Raw genomic sequence first — 18,852 nt, 5'->3', positions numbered from 1 at the left:
GCTTTAAGCCAATCAAGTTCAAGTGAAAAGTTGGTGCAAAACTTTTAAGTCACATTGATGCCACTGAGCACAAGGAGAGCAGCTGTGACAGGAGATTTTTTTTTCTCCCACAGTGAGTTACTATTGTTAAAGGTGATGCAGAGCTAGAAAAATTGTCTGAGGAGGTTGGAATTCTCTGTGCTCAACACAGGAGCGCCATCAAACTCTAGACACATAGCCTGAAATGCATCAAAAACTTTGCAGTGTATTGTAGCTACCTTTTCACCTGCAATATTTTTAGTCTTATGTCTAATATTTAATGGATACTGTGAAGTTTGGTTTTTTTCCATTTCAAAAAGGTAGAAGGAAGCTTGCCCAGCTGTTGTCCCACAGTACAAACAGGATAAGAAGTAATTTGCCAGACAATAAGGCAATATTAAACGGCTCTTTTTTTTTTTAAGCATTAACACTAGTACTTCTGATAAGGCAATCCAGGCTTGCATCATGTAAAGAGTTGTCTTTTTTGTTAAATTGACTGCACTGTGCCACTGAACTGACTTCAGACCTATAGTACTTGGCCAGATGTATCTATATAGGAGTGGCAATTCTAACGTGCAATAGCTGTGTTGTGACTGTAAAGGCAATGGTGTTTTTGAAACAGATCATGTCAACTTCAGGAATTGCCCAGGTGGACTAAGACTTCAGACAGTTTGTAAGAATAATCTACAGATTAGCAGTCTGAGCCTTTTCCTCTAGGTATTTTCTCCAGTCTTTTTCCTTTCTCTTTCCAATCTTCCTCTTCTTCCCTCTCCAGTGCACTAGGTCCTGCCCTGTCTCAGCAGCATAGTACAGTTGCTGCTCTTCTTTCTGGGTTCATGTGATGTTTGTGTAGGCAGCCCTCTCAAGCCCCTGCTGCAGAATGTGTGGACACCTGATGCATCTGGCCAGACCAGGTCCTTGTGCACGCTGGCCAGCTGCCAGCTGCTCTCCTGCTGCTTCAGCAGAAGGCCAGAGTCCCTTGGGCATGCACCCTGAAATAATGCCAGAAGCAGTTAACCACACCTAAAATCTTGGATCATATCTGAGAAGTGTCTCAATTAACATGAGGTGCAGGATCACAGATACACTGCAAAAACACCCTCATCTTTTTTAGCTAAAGTTAGTGGGAGATGCTAACACAGGGTGAGGAAGTGGTACAATCACACCACATTGCACACAGATATTAATCAGGGCTAACTCACATCAAAGCTGATAGCAAGCAAAGCCTTTGAGTCAGTGGTGATTTTTCTTGGTAGCTGAAGGGCTGGCATTAAGTGGCTGCATCTCTGTTTTTCAGAAATTAAATTGAAGACTGGAATTCACTAGAGAATTTGGTGTCACTTGGAACAGATCGCCACCTTTTAACACCTCTCCACACCTTTTAATCGTGGCTTTCAACAGGACCAGAAAAGATGCAGTTGTGGGGAAAATAGTTTCATATAATAAAGTAGATTTGGGACAGCAGAAATCTTCTGCTTCACTGAGATGTCTCTCACTGCAGGAATGAATGCTGATAAACTCATTACTATGAATTGAAAGGGCATGTGTTGAGCTGCAAAAATTGCAGAAAATTTCAGGTTTTGTGAGTGGTTGCAACTGTTTGCAAAAATTGTCTCCTGTCAAGATTATTCATGGATTGGTTTTTGCAGACTAAGCAATATATTATTCAACTATATTATGCTGAATGTTCACAACTTGGGGTTCCTTTTTTTTCCCCCCTTTACCCTAACACTTTCCTTAGAGGTTTTGACCTCTTAGAGGTCAAAACCAACAGCTTTTGTATTTACTTGAGTTCTAGTTTAACTCTGTGTTAGTAACTCTTCAGGTTTTGCAGCTCAGGTTCAAGCTGTCAGCATTACCAGCAATATCTTTTTAATTTTGACCCAAGAAGCAGCAATGACACAGGAGGAAACACTCTAAGACCAAAAACAGTAAGTAATGACGGCATCGATAATCAGCTGATATGGTTGCAGAATGAGCAGATTTTTTGCTAGTCTGCAAGATGTGATTTGTATACAGACTCAAGTAGGTTTCATGTGGACAGTAAGTCAAAACCCTTTGAAGATTCCAAGAGCAAGGTGATAATAGGCATTGCTAGTAAATGGGGAAAAGAAGTTCCAAAAACTGACTAAGGAAAGGGAGCAAGAAGGAGGTATTTAGTTAGCAATAGTGTAAGAGATAATTTTTTTTGAGTACTATGCCATGATTAATGACACTTCTTTTATCTTACTCTTATGCTTCCACGTGCCTAGCAGATGGAAGGAGAGAACAGCAGATAGGATATTACTACACCTAAATGAAAAGTCTCTCCCTACTGCCTTCACAGGCTACAGTAACAAAGGCTGGTCCAGAAGTAAACCTGAATGTATTTTATAATCATTGCAGATAATTTTAGAAAATGCCACTGAACTGGCAACCTTGAAGTAAGAAAAGAATAACTCACACATAAATCAAAGAGAGGCAGTAATACTCCAGTGCTGTGCACATGTACTTCAATGCATCTGGACGCAGTATTCAATACCAGCTCCAGTCATTCACTCTGCTAATCCATCCTAGGTACTGGGTGATGCAGATCCTCCTCCTGAGCAAGAGCAGCACATCATGTCCCCCCTTCACACAGTGCAGCACAGTACAGAAGGGCAAGGACGTTGGCTGAAAGGCTTCCTTTGATCGTGGTAGCCTTGGAACATGGTGATGCAAAACACAGCTAGGTGCTTAGAGAAAAACATTGGTATCTTGTGTTTTATTTGTTTTGTTGGTTTTTTTTTACTGCCATCCTATTGCAACCCTTGTCTACCACATCCTGCCCGATGCAGTGCTCTCATGCCCAGAGGCTGCTACCCGCACACGAAACCTTTCGTGTCTGCTTAAAGATGACTCATCGAAAGTGTTGTCTTGACCTGCCCCAGTACCTTCTCTACTCTCCACCTAGAGAGGGGAAGAAGTGCAGCTCCTTCCACAGTGCTACACTACTAGAAAAAAACAGAAAATATTCATAAGTATATCTGCATTTATCTTGCATGGAAAAAAGCTTGCTTTTATAGCCTAGACAATAAAGGCCTCAGAGTATCTTCCAGAGATCAAATTGTACTGCAGCTTTTGATTAGTGACAATACTAATCTATGTGCCTTTTGGCATCATCCACCTGTCTGGATGCTTGTAAACACAAATAATCAAACACTCTAAGCACTATTTTTATAAGTAACTAAGACCTAGAATTAAATTCAGGCAAAACTTAACAGCATTGTCTTGGTTAAATACTGATTAAAAGAGCTCAGAGTTGCATTAGAAATGCTGCAGTACGTAGAGATACAGGATTCCTAGAATAGGGCTGACATCCTTCATCATTACTGAAAAGAGTTTTAATTCATGCATGCTTGCTGCTACATTGAAACAAGCAACTTTATTCCCAGAATGCTGTGGAATCAGCTATCAAATAACAGGAGTTCTTTCTAAGGTATGCAATAAATGAAGGACAAGGTGAGTGATAACTATCCAAGGTCAGTTGTCACTAGAGAAGCCATCAAATGTGATTTGAGCATGCTCCAGAAACCAAATGCCAATTTGGAAGTAGAGCAATAGCATCTGTATGAAGCACTTATGTGCCACTGCAGTAGCAAAAGGGAAGGACTGTCTCTTGTTAAAGGGCTGCTTCTTGTTAAAACACCTGAAGTATTACTCAATATAGCAAAATTCAAAGTCTACTTTAGAAAAAATATTATACCTACAGGAGATTGTCTTCAAAGAACAGCAGTAACACAGACTGGTCTTATAGGGATAAACCACTATACACAGACTTTCAGTGGTGCACTGTAACAAAAGCTGAATTCAGTCCTCAACTCCATGGAGTAGATGGATGATTTCCCAGAAGGCAAAGCAATTTTAATAACATCAGGAGGCTCTAGGTTTCCTTCATTCCCATACAGCCTTTCCAGAACTACAGCTAACTTTTTTGCAATTTCTCACCATATACAACTGAGTCATGTCAATACACATTCATACTTGACACACTACCCACATAACTATCAAGGTCATGATGTGTAACTGAGGCTTCTTCCCCCAGAGCTGGTTATCATTTCAGTCAGTCAGCAACCACAGAACTGCACACCCTCTGTTCTCTTGCTCAAGCATACTGATAATTTCCCTGGCATGTGGGGACTGAGGGAACTGGTAGATGAAGCTGCTATCCATCATATTTGAGAAGTCAGGGTAGTCAGGTTTAGCTCCCATTGACTGGAAAAGGGGAAATGTAATCCCATTTTTAAAAACAAAAAGAAAAAAGGAAGGTCCAAGGAACTACAGGCTGGTCAGTGTCACCTTGGTGCCTGGCAAGAAGATGGAACAAATCCTCCTGGAATCTTGTGCTAAAGCACATGGGAAATAAAGACAGAATGGGTGACAGCCAGCACAGCCTCACTAAGGGCAAATCATGCTTGACCAATCTGGTGGCTTTCCACAATGGGGTTACAGCATTGGTGGGTGAAGGAAGAGTGACAGACATCACTTACCTTGACCTGTGCAAAGTATTTGACACTGTCCCGCATGACATCTTTGTCTCTAAACTGGAGAGACCTGGATTTGACAGATGGCCCACAGGGTGGATAAGGAATTGGCTGGATGGACACACTCAGAGTTGCAGTCAATGGCTCAATGTCCAAGGGGAAACCATTGAAGAGAGGCATCCTCAGGGCTCGGGACTGGGACCAGGAATGTTTAACAGCTTTGTCAGTGACACAGACACTGGGATCAAGGGCACCCTCAGCAAGTTTGCCAGTCACCAAGCTGTGTGGTGGACACACTGGAGGGAAGGGATGTCATCCAGAGGGACCCTGGCAGGTTTGTGAGGTGGGACTGTGCAGACCTCATGAAGTTCAACAAGGCCATGTGCAAGGTCCTGCATCTGGGTGAGCACAATCACAAAAATACAAGCTGGGCTGTGAATGGACTGAGAGCAGCCCTGAGGAGGACTTAGATGTTTTGGTCAATGAGAAGCCCAACCTGAGCTGGCAATGTGCACTCACAACCCAGAACAACCATGTACTGGGGTGCATCAAGAGAAGTGTGATCAGCAGGTCATGGAAGGTGATTCTTGCTCTCCACCCAGCTCCTGTGAACCCACCTCAAGCACTGCATCTGTCAAGACCTGCAGGAGTGAGTCTAGAGCAGCTGCAGATATCACATCCCTGGTAATGCTAAAGCTCCATCCAACCTGGCCTTGGAGCAACCTGGACTAGTGGAAGGTGCTCCTGCCCAGGGCAGAGGAGTTGAAACTAGATGATCCCCAAAGTCCCTGCCAATCGCAACCACTCCATGGTTCTTTGCAATCAGAAAAGGCTCAGAGCAATACCTTTTTCATGAAAGTTCTAACAGCCTCTGTGCAAACACAGACAGCAGCCCCTCTTCCACCTGACATCCAGTATTACAAACTTTGCTTAGAAAAAGGAGTATTAAGTCTCACAGGTTGTTACAAGTGTTAACACTTAATGCATACTTTGCTCCTCTTTTGCTTTAAGTGGAAAACAAGAGTTAAGCTAACATGGAAAAATATGACCTGAATGAAAATTCTTCTTGAGATAATTCTAAATCTGAATTGGTTTTGTTAAATACAAAGTTAATACTGTTTTTAGGGGAACTAACTCTTCAAACCTTGCATTATTCGTCTTTCCCTTAATATTTCTCAATTCCCATGGGAAACAGCTCACCTCCAAGTCAGCAAGCAGACATTCTGCTTGGGGCTTGCTCACATTAAAGAAAGTTCACAAGTAAAATTCCATTCAACAGATTTTATTTATCAATTTGGTTTTGTGATTACAACTTCTTCAGTTTTCTTCCACTGAAGATAAATACAAACTTTAACAGCAACACTTGCAGAGAACATTCGTAAGGTAACAGCTTGGTATTTGCACAAGTTGGCTTCAAGAAAAAGCCAGATAACTTGAAGAGTCACTACGATTCAGTGCCTAAAACTGATTTAGGGGCAAGTACAACTACAGATCTATGAGCTACCTTCCACTTCAAAACACAAGGCCAAGAAAAACTGCAAGTTGTTACTTCAGGTTTTTTGCTAGTACACAGCACAGATCAGCTGATACTGCATGTCACAAAGGAGTAATTACTTTTGACAGTGAGGCAGCCAAGCATATGGTGAAGATGTATAACCCAGCCTCCCCTCCCCCCAAACAACTAAAAGGGAAACAATTCAAGCCATAACTCTGAACTGTGGAATTACACCTTGCTGGCAAGGCTAATGAGCAAGAGGTGTGTAGTGCAGGCCTTCCAGAACGTGACTAAATTGACACAGCACAAACTTGAGTTCTTCAGATAGGCATTTTTACATGCCAGAGATCCTGGGTTTCCTAAAGTCTTGGAAAATAGCAATTGCTGGCACCACAACAGATTTAGTAACTAAGGCAAGGTATTCCTTCTATCCTTTTAAACAAAATTTGAGGCAAACAAGTAAGCAATTTTAAGGCACTTTAAACATTATTTTTAGTTTGTTTTACCAACATATTTTATCGGCAACCTAAATCAGGATAAGCAAAGCTCATGAATAAGCATTTCAGCAATATTTTACAGAGAGATTTTTCTGTGGCAATGTTCTCCATGCTATGAAGTGTTCTGTAAGACTTTTCTGCAAGTTTCCCAAAAGAGCCTTTTGAGGCCAAAAATTGTATACTACATACAGTTTGCTTTGCTGAGCTGAAGGCAAACTGTCATATTTCAATTGAGTATTTTGTTCACTTCAAAGCACAGAATACAAGCTCATGGATTTTTTTTTTTTTAACAAATGTAGCAAAATAGTTCTTAGATAGGGAAAGGACAGATTTAAGTGATTTCACAATAAGGCCAACGATATACCGCCTAACTCATCCACATACCGTTGCTGAAAACTGGCTGCTCACTGCTGTTTTCATAAACCTGAGCTGATTGTCTTAGTTTTGTTTAGAAAACCAAAAGCTAATGAACTCAAAGATACAGTACTGGTGAGTAATCTCTGCACTGTGTAGCAATTTGAGTTTTCTATGCAGCACAATAGAAACAATGCCATTCAAACTAAAAGAACACAAGAAAGCAACACTATACACTTCAAGATTCCAACTGAAATGCACTTAATTTGCTTTGTAATTCAAGTCCCACTGCCATGACTATTATCTGCTATCAATGCTATTTTTGTCTTGAGTGCCAATTTCCAGTCAAGTCAGAGCTAGTAAGACAGTACTACAGATCATCCCAAAACTGATGATCAGGGGATATCATCAGAAGCTATGCATTATGTGCTACCCACACCATTTGATTTTATCTCTACTTCCGTTTTTCCTGTGGATTTATTTTCACAGGTACTCAAGTCAGTCCTCATTGGAGATGACGTACCTTTGATACTCAGATCATGTGGCTGATCCAGCCAAAGGCAAAAAAAAAAAAAACAAAAAAAAAAAAAAACAAAACACAACAAAAAACTAGCCTAAACTATTTGGCTGAATAGATTTCCTTAACCAGTTCACTGCAAGGTGACACAAACCTGAAGCCAGGAAGGGGAGAAGGGAAAGAAAAAAGATGTAGCTGTCAGTCCCAGGATTACAGCTATCCTGACTAGGATCAAATCAGGAGATCCTCCAAATGACCCTTAATTGCTCCTTCAGCAAGCAGACATACAGGAGAGTAATAAAGAAAAAAACAACCCAAGCTTCTGAAATGAATTGCAACAAGTTTTAAGAACCATTTGAATAACAAAAACATCAGGATTTCCCAAACATCAGGATTTCAAGTATAAATGTGAGCTGTTGCCTTTTTATACAGGGAGTGAACTGAATTATAGCATTAGTTTTATGGTTGATCTTTGTAGGCCAGAACAAAAGGTAAACAAGTCAAAGCTTCTGTTTGTGCCTGAACATCGCTGCACCATACTCCTCACTCTAAAACAAAATCACTAAGGGACAGTTATTCTAGGGATTTTTTTTTTAACTGGAATGCTCAAGTCACATATATTCTATATTCCTATGTAAAGCAAATACTTAAAAGTTCTATTTAGCTTTGAGATAGCTGGGACATGTTTACAGCCTACTGAAATTTAGTCTTTTAAGGCACTAATATTTATTTCCCCATTAGAAGGATTATTCCTACATCCACCCTCAACATTAATTGGAAATGGCATAGGAATTCTGTTTGGAATGAAGTATTTTATGAGGCAACTTTTATTCTTGTGTTTAAAAAAAAAAAAAGGTTATGTTATTCTGTTAAGACATTGTCTAATTCTACATTTTTGTCCATCTTTCTAGCAACACACTGTAAGAGCCATAAGCTACTATAAATGGTATTTCACTCCCTGAAATCAGTCACCAGTAATTCACATCTTAACAAAACTGAAGGGATACTGTATCAGATGTTGTTTCAATTAGCCTTCAGAAAAAGTAATTTTACGATTGTCTACTGGACAGTGTTGCCACTGAATAAGAATCTCTAAACATTCTACATTTGGCATATCAAGAAAAGTCCCACATCAGCAGCCACTAAAGGAAAATAAAACAGCCATTAGAACCCATGCAGCATATTGCAAATAATCCTGTTGAAGAGATTCATATCACTTCTTGCCAACTATAATGTTGCAAAAATATTCATTTAAAGTCTTCTTTTAGAGATTTAAAGGATATTATGAACTGCTGTCTTCCACGAGCAACAGAAAATATTTTGGTTCAGTGAACTACAGGTGTTGGGCTACTAGTCCATTACCAAGGGGCAGGTCCTAAAGCGTGTGGTAATTTCGGTCTTTAGATCTGCAGAATTTGTACAGAAAGAAAATAACAGCCTGCAGACCCAGAACAAGGACAATTCCACCTATGAAACTTGCAGCATCAAATGTAGATTTGCGTGGAACAGGTACAGGAGCCACAGTAGTATCTGAACCTGTTAAACACCAAATTAGAAACTGTAAGTGCACAATGCCCCCAACAGTTTTACAGATTTTAGTGCTCGATTCTTTGTATTAGGATTACTCAAAACATCAAAACACCAATAAGAAAACAAAAAAAAATCAAAAGTGAAGACATTACAGCATCAGTATTTAGATTAGTGGTACTGAAATTCTGATTAAATGTTGTTTGCACAAGGCTAGAACTATTTATAGACAAACTGCTCTGGACCTCAAAACTGAGCAATACCCAGCTGGACTTTACTTGTATTTCAAAAAGACAAAGCCTTTCTCCTTTACATAAAGCACATTATTGATATGCCCACATTCAAGGCATATTTTCCAGTCGCTGCTCCATGTTCCATTTTTTTCTCGCTTAAATTTAACATAAATTGTTATCTTCCATCTACTGGACCCAAGAGTTATGCTTAAAAAAACAGCTGAAACACAAATACAAGTCTGGAAATAACAGCCATCCGCTGATGGGTTGTTTTAAAGAGTTCTACTTTGTGAGAGCTTTTCATGAAATGGCATGTTTAGGACTGACTTGGAAATAAAAAACTTCAGCTTATTCCCATCACTGTAGCACAATATCATTTAACAAAAACAAAATAAAAGCATTATTATGGTGCAAAAAAAAAATACCACCTCCCAGAGACAAGGGAGTTAACAAGGGACTTCCAACCACACTATTAAAATCATCCAGCTGATCTCATTTGACCAACATGTTACTGACTTTCTCTATCTCACCAATTAGCTCTGTTTCTCAGGCTAACCTTGCTACTTGCATACACCACCCTAACAAAATTAGACTTGCCATAAAGTTAGAAGTGACAACACCAGATACGCCAACGCTACTTTAATATTGTCACTTGGTAAGTCTTTCAAGATAGAAATCAGTCTTGCTTTAAAAGAGCTAAGTAATTTATGCTTTAATTATGACAGTTGTAGCAGTTACCTGCAGTAGTGGGTGTCATGGTAGCTGAAGTAACGGTAGGTTTAGGCTGAGGAGCATGAGTAGTTGCATTGGTGACGTTGGCTGTTTGAGAGAAGACAGTATGTATACACCATAAGCTCCAAAGAAAAGTCTGCAAGCACTGGAGTTCCTATACAAATGATTTCTCCTGTTTTGCTTTAACAAGGATAAGCTTTGCCCTCAGTCTGTATCCCACACAATTTAGGTGGTGAGCTGCATGGCATTAAGCCAAGTTTCTGCAACAAGGATTATTTTCAGACTTGCGTACTATTGTTATCCAAATATTTCAAGGTTCTCCGCAGATCAGTGATTCTTTGTTCAGACAAAATGACTTTTCTTTCAAGCATTCATATAAATGCTGGTATTTGAACAAGAATCAAGAGTTCTGCTTCAAGACAAACTGAGAATCTTGCATCAAGGCAAAGGACTTTAATTAAACTGTCAGTAGAACCAGTTAGTATTACTTGTACTAAAAACTATTTAATGTAATACAACTAGACAGGAGACACACTCTTTCTTCTCCTGACCTCAAAGAATGCCATCATTGGAATAAAATCACTCACCTAAAACAAAACTGTCTCCTAAAAACTTCCATTATTAACCTACATAATCTGGGTCTATGGCCTCTTCCCCACCCCTAAAGATTAGTATTACTAAAAATTCATCAGTATTCCACTCTGAGCCTGGGACAAGTGTCAACATTTGTGGGTTTACTCAAAGCTAAACATCACCCTACTGTACATTAGGATGTTCTGAGCCTAATCAAGTACCAACTTGTTACCTCCCACCTCCCTTAATCAGCAAGTTTTTAAAGATTAGGTTATTTTTTTAAAAAATACTTTAATTGTAGAGATGGCAGAAAAATTTTTGAAAAAACCCAAAAAACCAAACTCTTAAGAATTCATGATTAGCGGCAATTACTAATTCAATTACCACTGCACCAACTTCTAACACAGAAAATACTTTCCACCAACATTACTAAGAGTTTTCTAAAATCCATTTCTTCCAAACCTTGGAACCATTTATGCATTCTGCACACCAGATTTTTAGCAGCCAAGCTACTACAGTGAACTTTGGAAGAAGCCCCATTCCCTCATGTTATTCACCAGTTCCTAGTTTCCTGCTATTCTGAGTTCAGTGCTACTGTATTACCTATAGGAGTAGGAGCTGTGGTGGCAGAACTGGCTGTGGTAGCATTGGAAGACGCTGTGGTTGCATTGGAAGAGGCAGTGGTGGCATTGGTGGGTGTTACAGTGACATTGGAAGATGCCGTAGTAACATTGCTAGGAGGAGAAACTGTGGCAGCTAAGAAAAAATGAAGAGTTACATTAGAGATGTTAATGCTGGTATTGAACTAAAAAACAACCCAACAAAACAAAATCAGCAGGCATAGCTTTAGGAATTTCATACAGCACTGAGTTCTACTGTAGTTTTAGTTTGAAATTACAGAGCTTTTCAATCCACCATACTAACATCAAAAGTTGCATGAGTGACTACATGAAAAATCTTGTCACAGGCAGCCCAATCAAGCCAGCGTTCAACTGGCAACTCAAGATTCCTCAAAGCAAACCTGAGCGAGAAGAACCCTACTGTCCAAGCAGAAACTGCACATGCTTTACACAGGAAACTAGGTATAGAGTACTGCTTCTCAAACTCACTGCAACTGAGACTGAACCTGAGCTATCAAGTTCAACAATAAATAAGCGTTAGTTAGATAACTGAATCAGAATGGAGTGAAAACCAATCAAGAATCTGAAAGTTTAGCTACAGTTCCTGTTCTGAGAGTTGTTGTTGGATGTAGGTGCTGTCATCTTCAGTACACATTATACCAAAAAAAACCCCTCACAACCCACAAAACACAGAACTGAGAAGCCTCCTGCAACTTACTATGTTACCAGCTGTAGTGGGTTGATCACACATAGACAGCTTATCTAAACTGATACATCAGCAAGCCTCCTGCTGAAAAAGCATGATGCCCAGAAGTTTTTAATGCTCAGGCTCATTCTAGTGTGGTTATTTATATCTTGAGCATAATTCATCAGGGTGGGAAATCAGAGGTGACTGTTTCTACAGAGATAAGTTGGATACATCAGAATCTACATTCTCTTGGCTCCCACTTTCATCTAGGTAGTTCAAGGCCACCTAAAAGGCTGCCAATGTTCTTCCCGTGTCAATCCCTTGAGGCAGTGTTGAGCCAAAACAACTGCGATTCAAAAAGGTATACAGATTTCTCTCACACCTACTTAGTCCCCTATTTGTTTCCAATTATTGAAAATTTATTTCCTTGAATTTGCAGAAGTTAAACACAACTGGATAATGTCAGCACAAGTTTAACAGAACAGACTGCAGAAACATTTCTCCTCAGATACATTATAACAAGGCATTATAACAGCATGCGGTCTTTGGAAAGCACTAAAAACCAGTTCTTTCAGCACTCCTGATCAAGAGGTGATTGTTACAATTTTAGAAACAACACACAAGTCCAAGCCAAAAGGAATTATTTCTGACTGGCTGTCACCACCACAAGATAGCCCAAAGCAGCATGGAAAATTCATCTCTGTTGGTGTCAGCCAGTCTCTTTAACAGAACTGTTTAATTCACCTAGGCAAGATTATTCAGTGTTTTCATTTGCTGTTCTAAATCTTAAAGCCAGAAAATCCTGTTGTAAAGTTCATTTCTTAACAGAATTTAGAAAAACTGAAATGGGGGGGGGGGGGCGGCTTCACAAAAGTGAAATTCAAGATCTTATCTAAATTATACATATCCTGCAAAACTGCTTTGCACAACAAGCACAAAAGTCTGAAGTAGATACGCAACTGAGCACATTCCTAGCATAAAGGATTTATCTTAGGCAGTTCTATATCCTGTATTTCAGAACTGCATGAAGATTTGAGCTAGTTAATTAAAACTGGAAGGTTCATAAGCTCTTCCTATTTACTGTGTCTCAGATGACTTAGCAGGTTACTTTTTTTGTTCAATATGCAGCTTACTGCCTTGAAGACACTGACAAATTCCTTGGGATGTGCTGTATCTAACAGGAAACACCTACTTTAATGTAAGAAACCAAGGCAGTAGCCAGATGTGTTAAATGAAACATATCAGGCTTCCTGAAACAGCAAGAGAAAGCATTTAACTGAATGCACAATGGAGTTGTATATTTTAGTATCACATATCATACCTTTAAGCAGGAAGCAAAGTTCTTATTTACATACTTGTACGTGCTTATATAAATTGTAGAAGGCATCTCAACAAAAGGCCAACAGACAAAGGAGCTCTAAACACAACTGCTTCACATTAAACCACGTGAAAACTGAGTATCTAAACACTTACGTGAACACTGTGTTTCAGTTTTACATTCTTCAGGCTTAGATTTTGCTGTTTCATTGTGACATACGGGTTTTTTATCTGTCAGAAAAGAAGAGACAAGATATTATACAGTAGCTGAAGTCTAAGGTGCTTGAGACATTGTTCCTAAATAGTAATAAGCTGTTCATAGGACCAAACTAAACACCATCTGCTAGCCAAGATAACATTAAAGCCACTTTAATATACAGGACTTCAGCATTATATTAATAATACAAGAAGTTTTAGTGCTTTCTTTCACTAGTTACTCCCTCACTGAGCATTTGGGCAGTATTTATCATACCTTTTGATGTAGCAGTATAGCTTGATGTTTTTTCTTTATAGGTGATAAAATCAAACAGTGTTTCTACTATTTTGTGGCATTTTATAAGTCAAACATTTTGCATGTCTATGGTAGCATCATAAAAAAAAATCTTACTGTCTTGAAAAATTCTACATCCAAGCAAAATTTTGTTTCAGCTTTTCAAAATGGTCCTTGACCTTGAAATTGTTGAAGACATCAGTTTCTTATTCTCTGCCTGCACATAGTTCTCCCTCAAAAAAATTACACAGATCTCTTGGGCTTTTGCAGGATGTGCCTGGTGGTCCAACACCACATGCAGAACTAGAAAAATAGAAAAACTAGAAACTTCTTGAAGGGCAAGCTGAATCCAAAATTGATTTCATTAGTTCCAAAACAACCCAGCCTTCATATATAATCCTTCTTGGTCACCTACAATCAAGTGCTACAAAAATCATTACTGCAGTCAAGCCATTGTGTTTCTACCTCACATAAGATGTACTAATAATCCACCTGAGGACTGCTTATGTAACCTTTGTATGATTTTGTCAACAGCAACCTCATCTTCTCCAGGACTGAGTACCAGAGGTCACCTAAATGCAGTTACATCCAATTCACCTACAATGGGAAAAACAAGGCTCTGAGACCAGCTAATGCTTCTCTGCCTCTGTCATGCTCCCTTCAGTGGGGCGCATTTCTAAGTTTTATGAACACTGCTATTAACTACTCTTATTTAATGAATTCCTCTCCCTAACTGTACTTCAGTTCAGGAGCAGCAGTTGTGACCACCAGGTGAAGCACAGAGCCATGCCTGCATCACAGAATCCACTTGTGGCTCCCTAACAGCAAACACAAGTGACTTGTTTGTCCTAAAAACATTCTGAACCACCTGGAAAACATAAACTTATCAACAGCACAGGTTTAAATCAGAAGCCTTAAAAATTTGGGAGTATTTTGAACATGTTAAGCATCTCAGCTTCTCAGATGAAGACAGATGAATGACTTGTGTTACAGACAGGTCAGACTTGTGTTAATGCTCCTTTAGGTTGTAATCAACATCAGTGTAAATGAAGCAGGTCTAGCTGGGTGTAAGGCTCTGCACGGTGTTGAGGAACCCATTCAGTGCAGGCAGCTCAGTGAACAGCTGCAGTGAGAGCTGCAGATTGAGCTCTGTGGGGCAAGAGAGGCAAAAGGCTGGGATCTGCAGATCCTTTACATAACCAAGGACATGGGGACCTGTAGTCCAGTCAGGTGACTGGACACAGAGACATGGCAGGGGCTGATGATCCTCAGCTTTGGTCCACAGACTGGGAGGGTATAAAAGCCCATGGACTCCTCCATTGGGGGTCCTTCTTGGAGGCACCTGCTCGAGCTGTTTTTGTGTTACTGCACTAGGAATAATTTGTTTTATAAAACAAGACATTTGAGACTCTGTAATGGGAAACCCGGGGCTGAACCAGTGAGGAAACCTGGTCTGACTGGGTGTGAAGGGAGCTAAGCTGGGCACCCGTCGGGTCACTGGAGCCACCCACGGCAAAGGGCCCTCAGTTCTGGCAGTGGAAGTCTCTGGAGATATGAATGTGACTGAAGGGTCAGACATGGAAGTTTCCTTAACAATGGCAAAGTGAGGATCTGCACAGCACAGTCCTCCTTACCTTCACATTTGATCCACAGGCAGCCTAAATTTGTCTTATTAATACAGGAATTGCAGTCAGAAATGTTTCCACAGATGTCTAGAAAACAAAACAAACAAACAAAACAAAACAAGAAACCCACATTGATTAGAACACTGTCAAAAGAGCAACTTCACCCACAGAAGATAACCTGAGATCTGTACCCGCCCACATGTACATCTCTCAGGTTAAGGCGCAATCCTCTTCAGTGAGCAAAGTACAATTTAAAGAAAGCTACAGCTTATGAATGCTTTTGACAAGAAATAAATGCATTTCCCTCCAGATACTGCTGATACTCTCAAACCAGACCCCATATGTACAACATGATTTTGCCTTATGCAACCTCTAACTATGGTAAACTCAGATAATGGAGCATACACTACTCTAGCGAAGATACTGAAGTCCAGTAAATTAATTTTGCAGTTAATTGAAGCTTCAGATGGTAAGTGCTTGTTTCCTTTTGATTACATTTTTCTTTTAGGTAATGCAGCCAGCTATAAATAGTGCTACAGTAGAAAGCAATCAAAGTATGGGAAATAAAGACAAGAACCTGAAGAAATTAATGTACACATGCATGAAAAGGAGAGTAGAAAAAAAACTCCATCTGTTCGTATTTTGATCACGGCAGAAGCCAGAAATCTAACCAGTCCAGCTGCTTTTTTACATCAATCTCAGTCAAACATTGTTACCTTAAAACCACAATGACAACACATCCACTAACTCAAGTTAGTGAATCAAGTAAGATCTTCCCTCCATCTACACATTAGTTTTACCACATTAGTTTTAATTGAGACTTACTCATACAGCCATCATACTCAGCAAGCCCACATACAACCCACAACTCCTTCTGTTGCATGTTCTTCAGCACATTTCACATTACATCCACCCACTCCAGGCACCTTGGGGTGACCTTTCACTTTTCCCCATGAAAGGAACGTTGCTATCCACAGATCTTTGGCAGTCAGCACGCTCATTTACCTCTCAAGTAACAACTACAAATGAACTAACTTCAGTATTCTGACAATCCAAAGCAAGCCTGAATCCACACAGCCTTTCTCTTGGTTATGGTAGGATCAGGTCAGAAAGGCTGGCACTATTTCTTCCCTTTCACACAAGAAGAGATGAAAAGATCTTTGTGGGTTTGCATGAGTGAGGTGTGCAACAGCTGCCCTATTCCCTTCAGGAAGGCAGCACTCAAAGCACTTCAAGAGCTTTATGACTGTTTCTCGATAACAGATTTCAAGGGGAAAAAAGTCAGTCAATTATGGTGGGTATACATCTGAGGAATGACCACAGCACACACAACAGCCTCTGACAAATGAACAATCTTCACTTTTGTAGATTTCTCACTGGTATGTGGAAAATTTAGCACAGTACATCTGTTAAGATAGGAAGACAGCCAGTAGAGCCAACTTACACCAGGTACACTAGGACTTCTAATTTAGCTCCAACACAGCCTTCCCAGACAAACATAGGGGAGGATCAGACTCAGATCATCAGATGTTTTTATCAATTAAAATCAGAATCTGCAGCAGGGTCTCATTGTCCCAATGACACCTCCTGCTGTGAAAGACTCTGGTGGGGTCTTTTACATGGGATAACAGCAAATTCCCCAGCTCTCCCCACCAGCAGACGCCTGTTCTTCAGTGACCAAAAAAAAAAAGAAAAAAAAATACTCTGATACCACGAACTCAGCTTTTCAGCTGACGTTCGCTCCCAAGATAAACCCGCTGTACTGGCTCTCGCACAGCATAAATTCGGATACTCCCCTTACACTCGAGGAGGAAACCAGGAACCACTGGAGGGGTCTGTCCTGCCGGCCCAACAGCGCCCTCTCCCGTCGCAGAGGAGCGGCGTGTTAACCCCTGGCGGAGCAGCCCGGGAGCGGCGCAGGCTCCCGCAGGCTGTCCCGCATCCCGCCGGCGGGGCACGGCTGGACAGGGGATCCCTGCGGGCTGCAGCAGCGGTGAACGGGCAGCGTCACCCTCGGCTGCACCCAGCGCCACTACGGAACGCGGCCAGGGAACACTGAAGCACTTCCAGACAACTTTTTGTTATTTTTTGTTGCTGTCTCCTTGACTTGGGGCTCTATTTCGAGGTTCTAGGCCCCGCAAACACTCTGGCAAACAGCCCACAGGGCCCGAGCTGTGGGAGACTGGGGGCAAACTCACGGGGCGAGTAACGGGGCTCACACCGGGATAAGGAACACGCGGCAGCAGGGACAGAACGATAGGGCTGAATCGAGGCACCCGCCGCTCCCAGACCCGTTCCAAGGGTGCAAGAAGCAGCCGCGCACAATTCCCTGGCACCCTCCAAGGTCCCCGGGGGTAACGGGTCCCGGACGAGTACAAACAGGACAGCGGCCCCGCAGCGCCCAGGAAGCAGGGCGGCTCCGGAGGCTCCCGGGGCTCCCGGCAGAGATACAGCCCCGGCGGGGCTCGGTGCGCGGAGCCCGCCTCGCTCCCCACAGCGCCGGGCATGGGGCGGGGCTGCCCCGTCAGCAGCTCCCGGAGGAAAGGTGGGGGGAGGGCGCGAATCACTCACCGTAGTCGCCACTCGCCTCTGCGATCGCGGCCAGCCCGCAAAGGCAGCACGCCACGGAAACGACGACGAGGGGGAACGTAAGTGTCCTAAGGGTCCGACTCATGGTGGCGATACGGTGAAACGAGAGGGCTGCTGCTCCCGCTGCTGCTCGGCGCTTCCCTGCCTCGCTCCGCTGCCGCCGCCCGCCCCGCGGCGCCTCACGTCACGGGAGCGCCCCGAGCTGGCCCCGCCCCCGGCCCGCTGTGGTTCCGCCTGGCTCCTCCTGCCCCCCCCATCCGGCGGGTAATGGAACGGTCCGCAGCGTGGCGGCGCGGCGCTGCCCCCCCCACGTGACCTCGCCGCCCTCGCGGGTGGGAGCTCTTCCCGCTCGTCACGCGCCGGCACGTCACAACGGAGGTCCCGCCTCCTCCCCGCTGGGCCCGCTCATTGGCTGGGGGCAAGGCGGGGGGCGGGGCAGGGGAGCGCGGGCTCTCGTTTCCCGCGCGCGGGCGGTGCTGGTCCCGGTCCCGCGGGCTGGGCGGGCGGTGTCGCTTGCGGGGGTCGCGGTGGGCGGCGGGGAGGGAGGTGCTCCCGCCTGCCCACGTCGGCTGCTGACCCGCTCCCGCGCCCTTCCCCCATTTCTGCCGTGACGAAACAGCGAATTGTACTTCAATTGTTTTTCAGTGAATCGCACGTGAACCTTAGCAGTCGGCGTGCAGCACTTGAAAAGTGTTGTCCAGCCGTGCTCCCAGCAGCACTGGGGCCATCGCATGTGGAAGCTCTGCACACTGGGAGTTTGTGTAGGTCCAGGCTGAAATGGCTGCAATAATAGAAGGGAAACGCGGTAGAAATTGTAACCTGTGTCTTTACAGCTGTGCTGTAAGGAGCGCTTGGAGAAGGCTCCTTGGTCATCCCGCTGCTTCTTTTTGTGGACTTGGCCGTGTCAGGTTTTCAGTTGGACTCGATGAAAGGATTTATCCAACCTGAGTGATTCCAAGAATCAGTGATTCCTCCCGGACCACTGAGTAGAGTTCCCCCTATGCCTATCACGTTTTTCTGTCCTTTGTTTTTCCCTAAGGCAGCTTGAGTCTATACATACCATCATCAGTGGACT

At 42.5% G+C, this 18,852-nt stretch overlaps 1 protein-coding gene across 1 annotated transcript; it reads right to left on the bottom strand.

Moving 5' to 3' along the window:
• Positions 1 to 5,786: 5,786 nt before the first annotated feature.
• Positions 5,787 to 17,968, bottom strand: CD164 (CD164 molecule). The gene is made up of 6 exons (XM_014263706.2): positions 17,760 to 17,968; positions 15,198 to 15,275; positions 13,230 to 13,304; positions 11,052 to 11,204; positions 9,882 to 9,962; positions 5,787 to 8,919 (listed from the first exon to the last, which is right to left on the bottom strand). Exons 1-6 carry the CDS (start codon positions 17,860 to 17,862, stop codon positions 8,759 to 8,761), a joined length of 651 nt encoding a protein of 216 aa, XP_014119181.1. The 5' UTR covers positions 17,863 to 17,968; the 3' UTR covers positions 5,787 to 8,758.
• Positions 17,969 to 18,852: the final 884 nt, after the last annotated feature.

This window comes from Pseudopodoces humilis, chromosome 3 (assembly GCF_049639895.1).
Source record: "Pseudopodoces humilis isolate 2021_Gansu_Grassland_sample_001 chromosome 3, ASM4963989v1, whole genome shotgun sequence".
Lineage (NCBI taxonomy): Eukaryota > Metazoa > Chordata > Aves > Passeriformes > Paridae > Pseudopodoces > Pseudopodoces humilis.
Note: the sequence above shows the minus strand (reverse complement) of the source record. Positions and strands in the feature narration are given on the sequence as shown.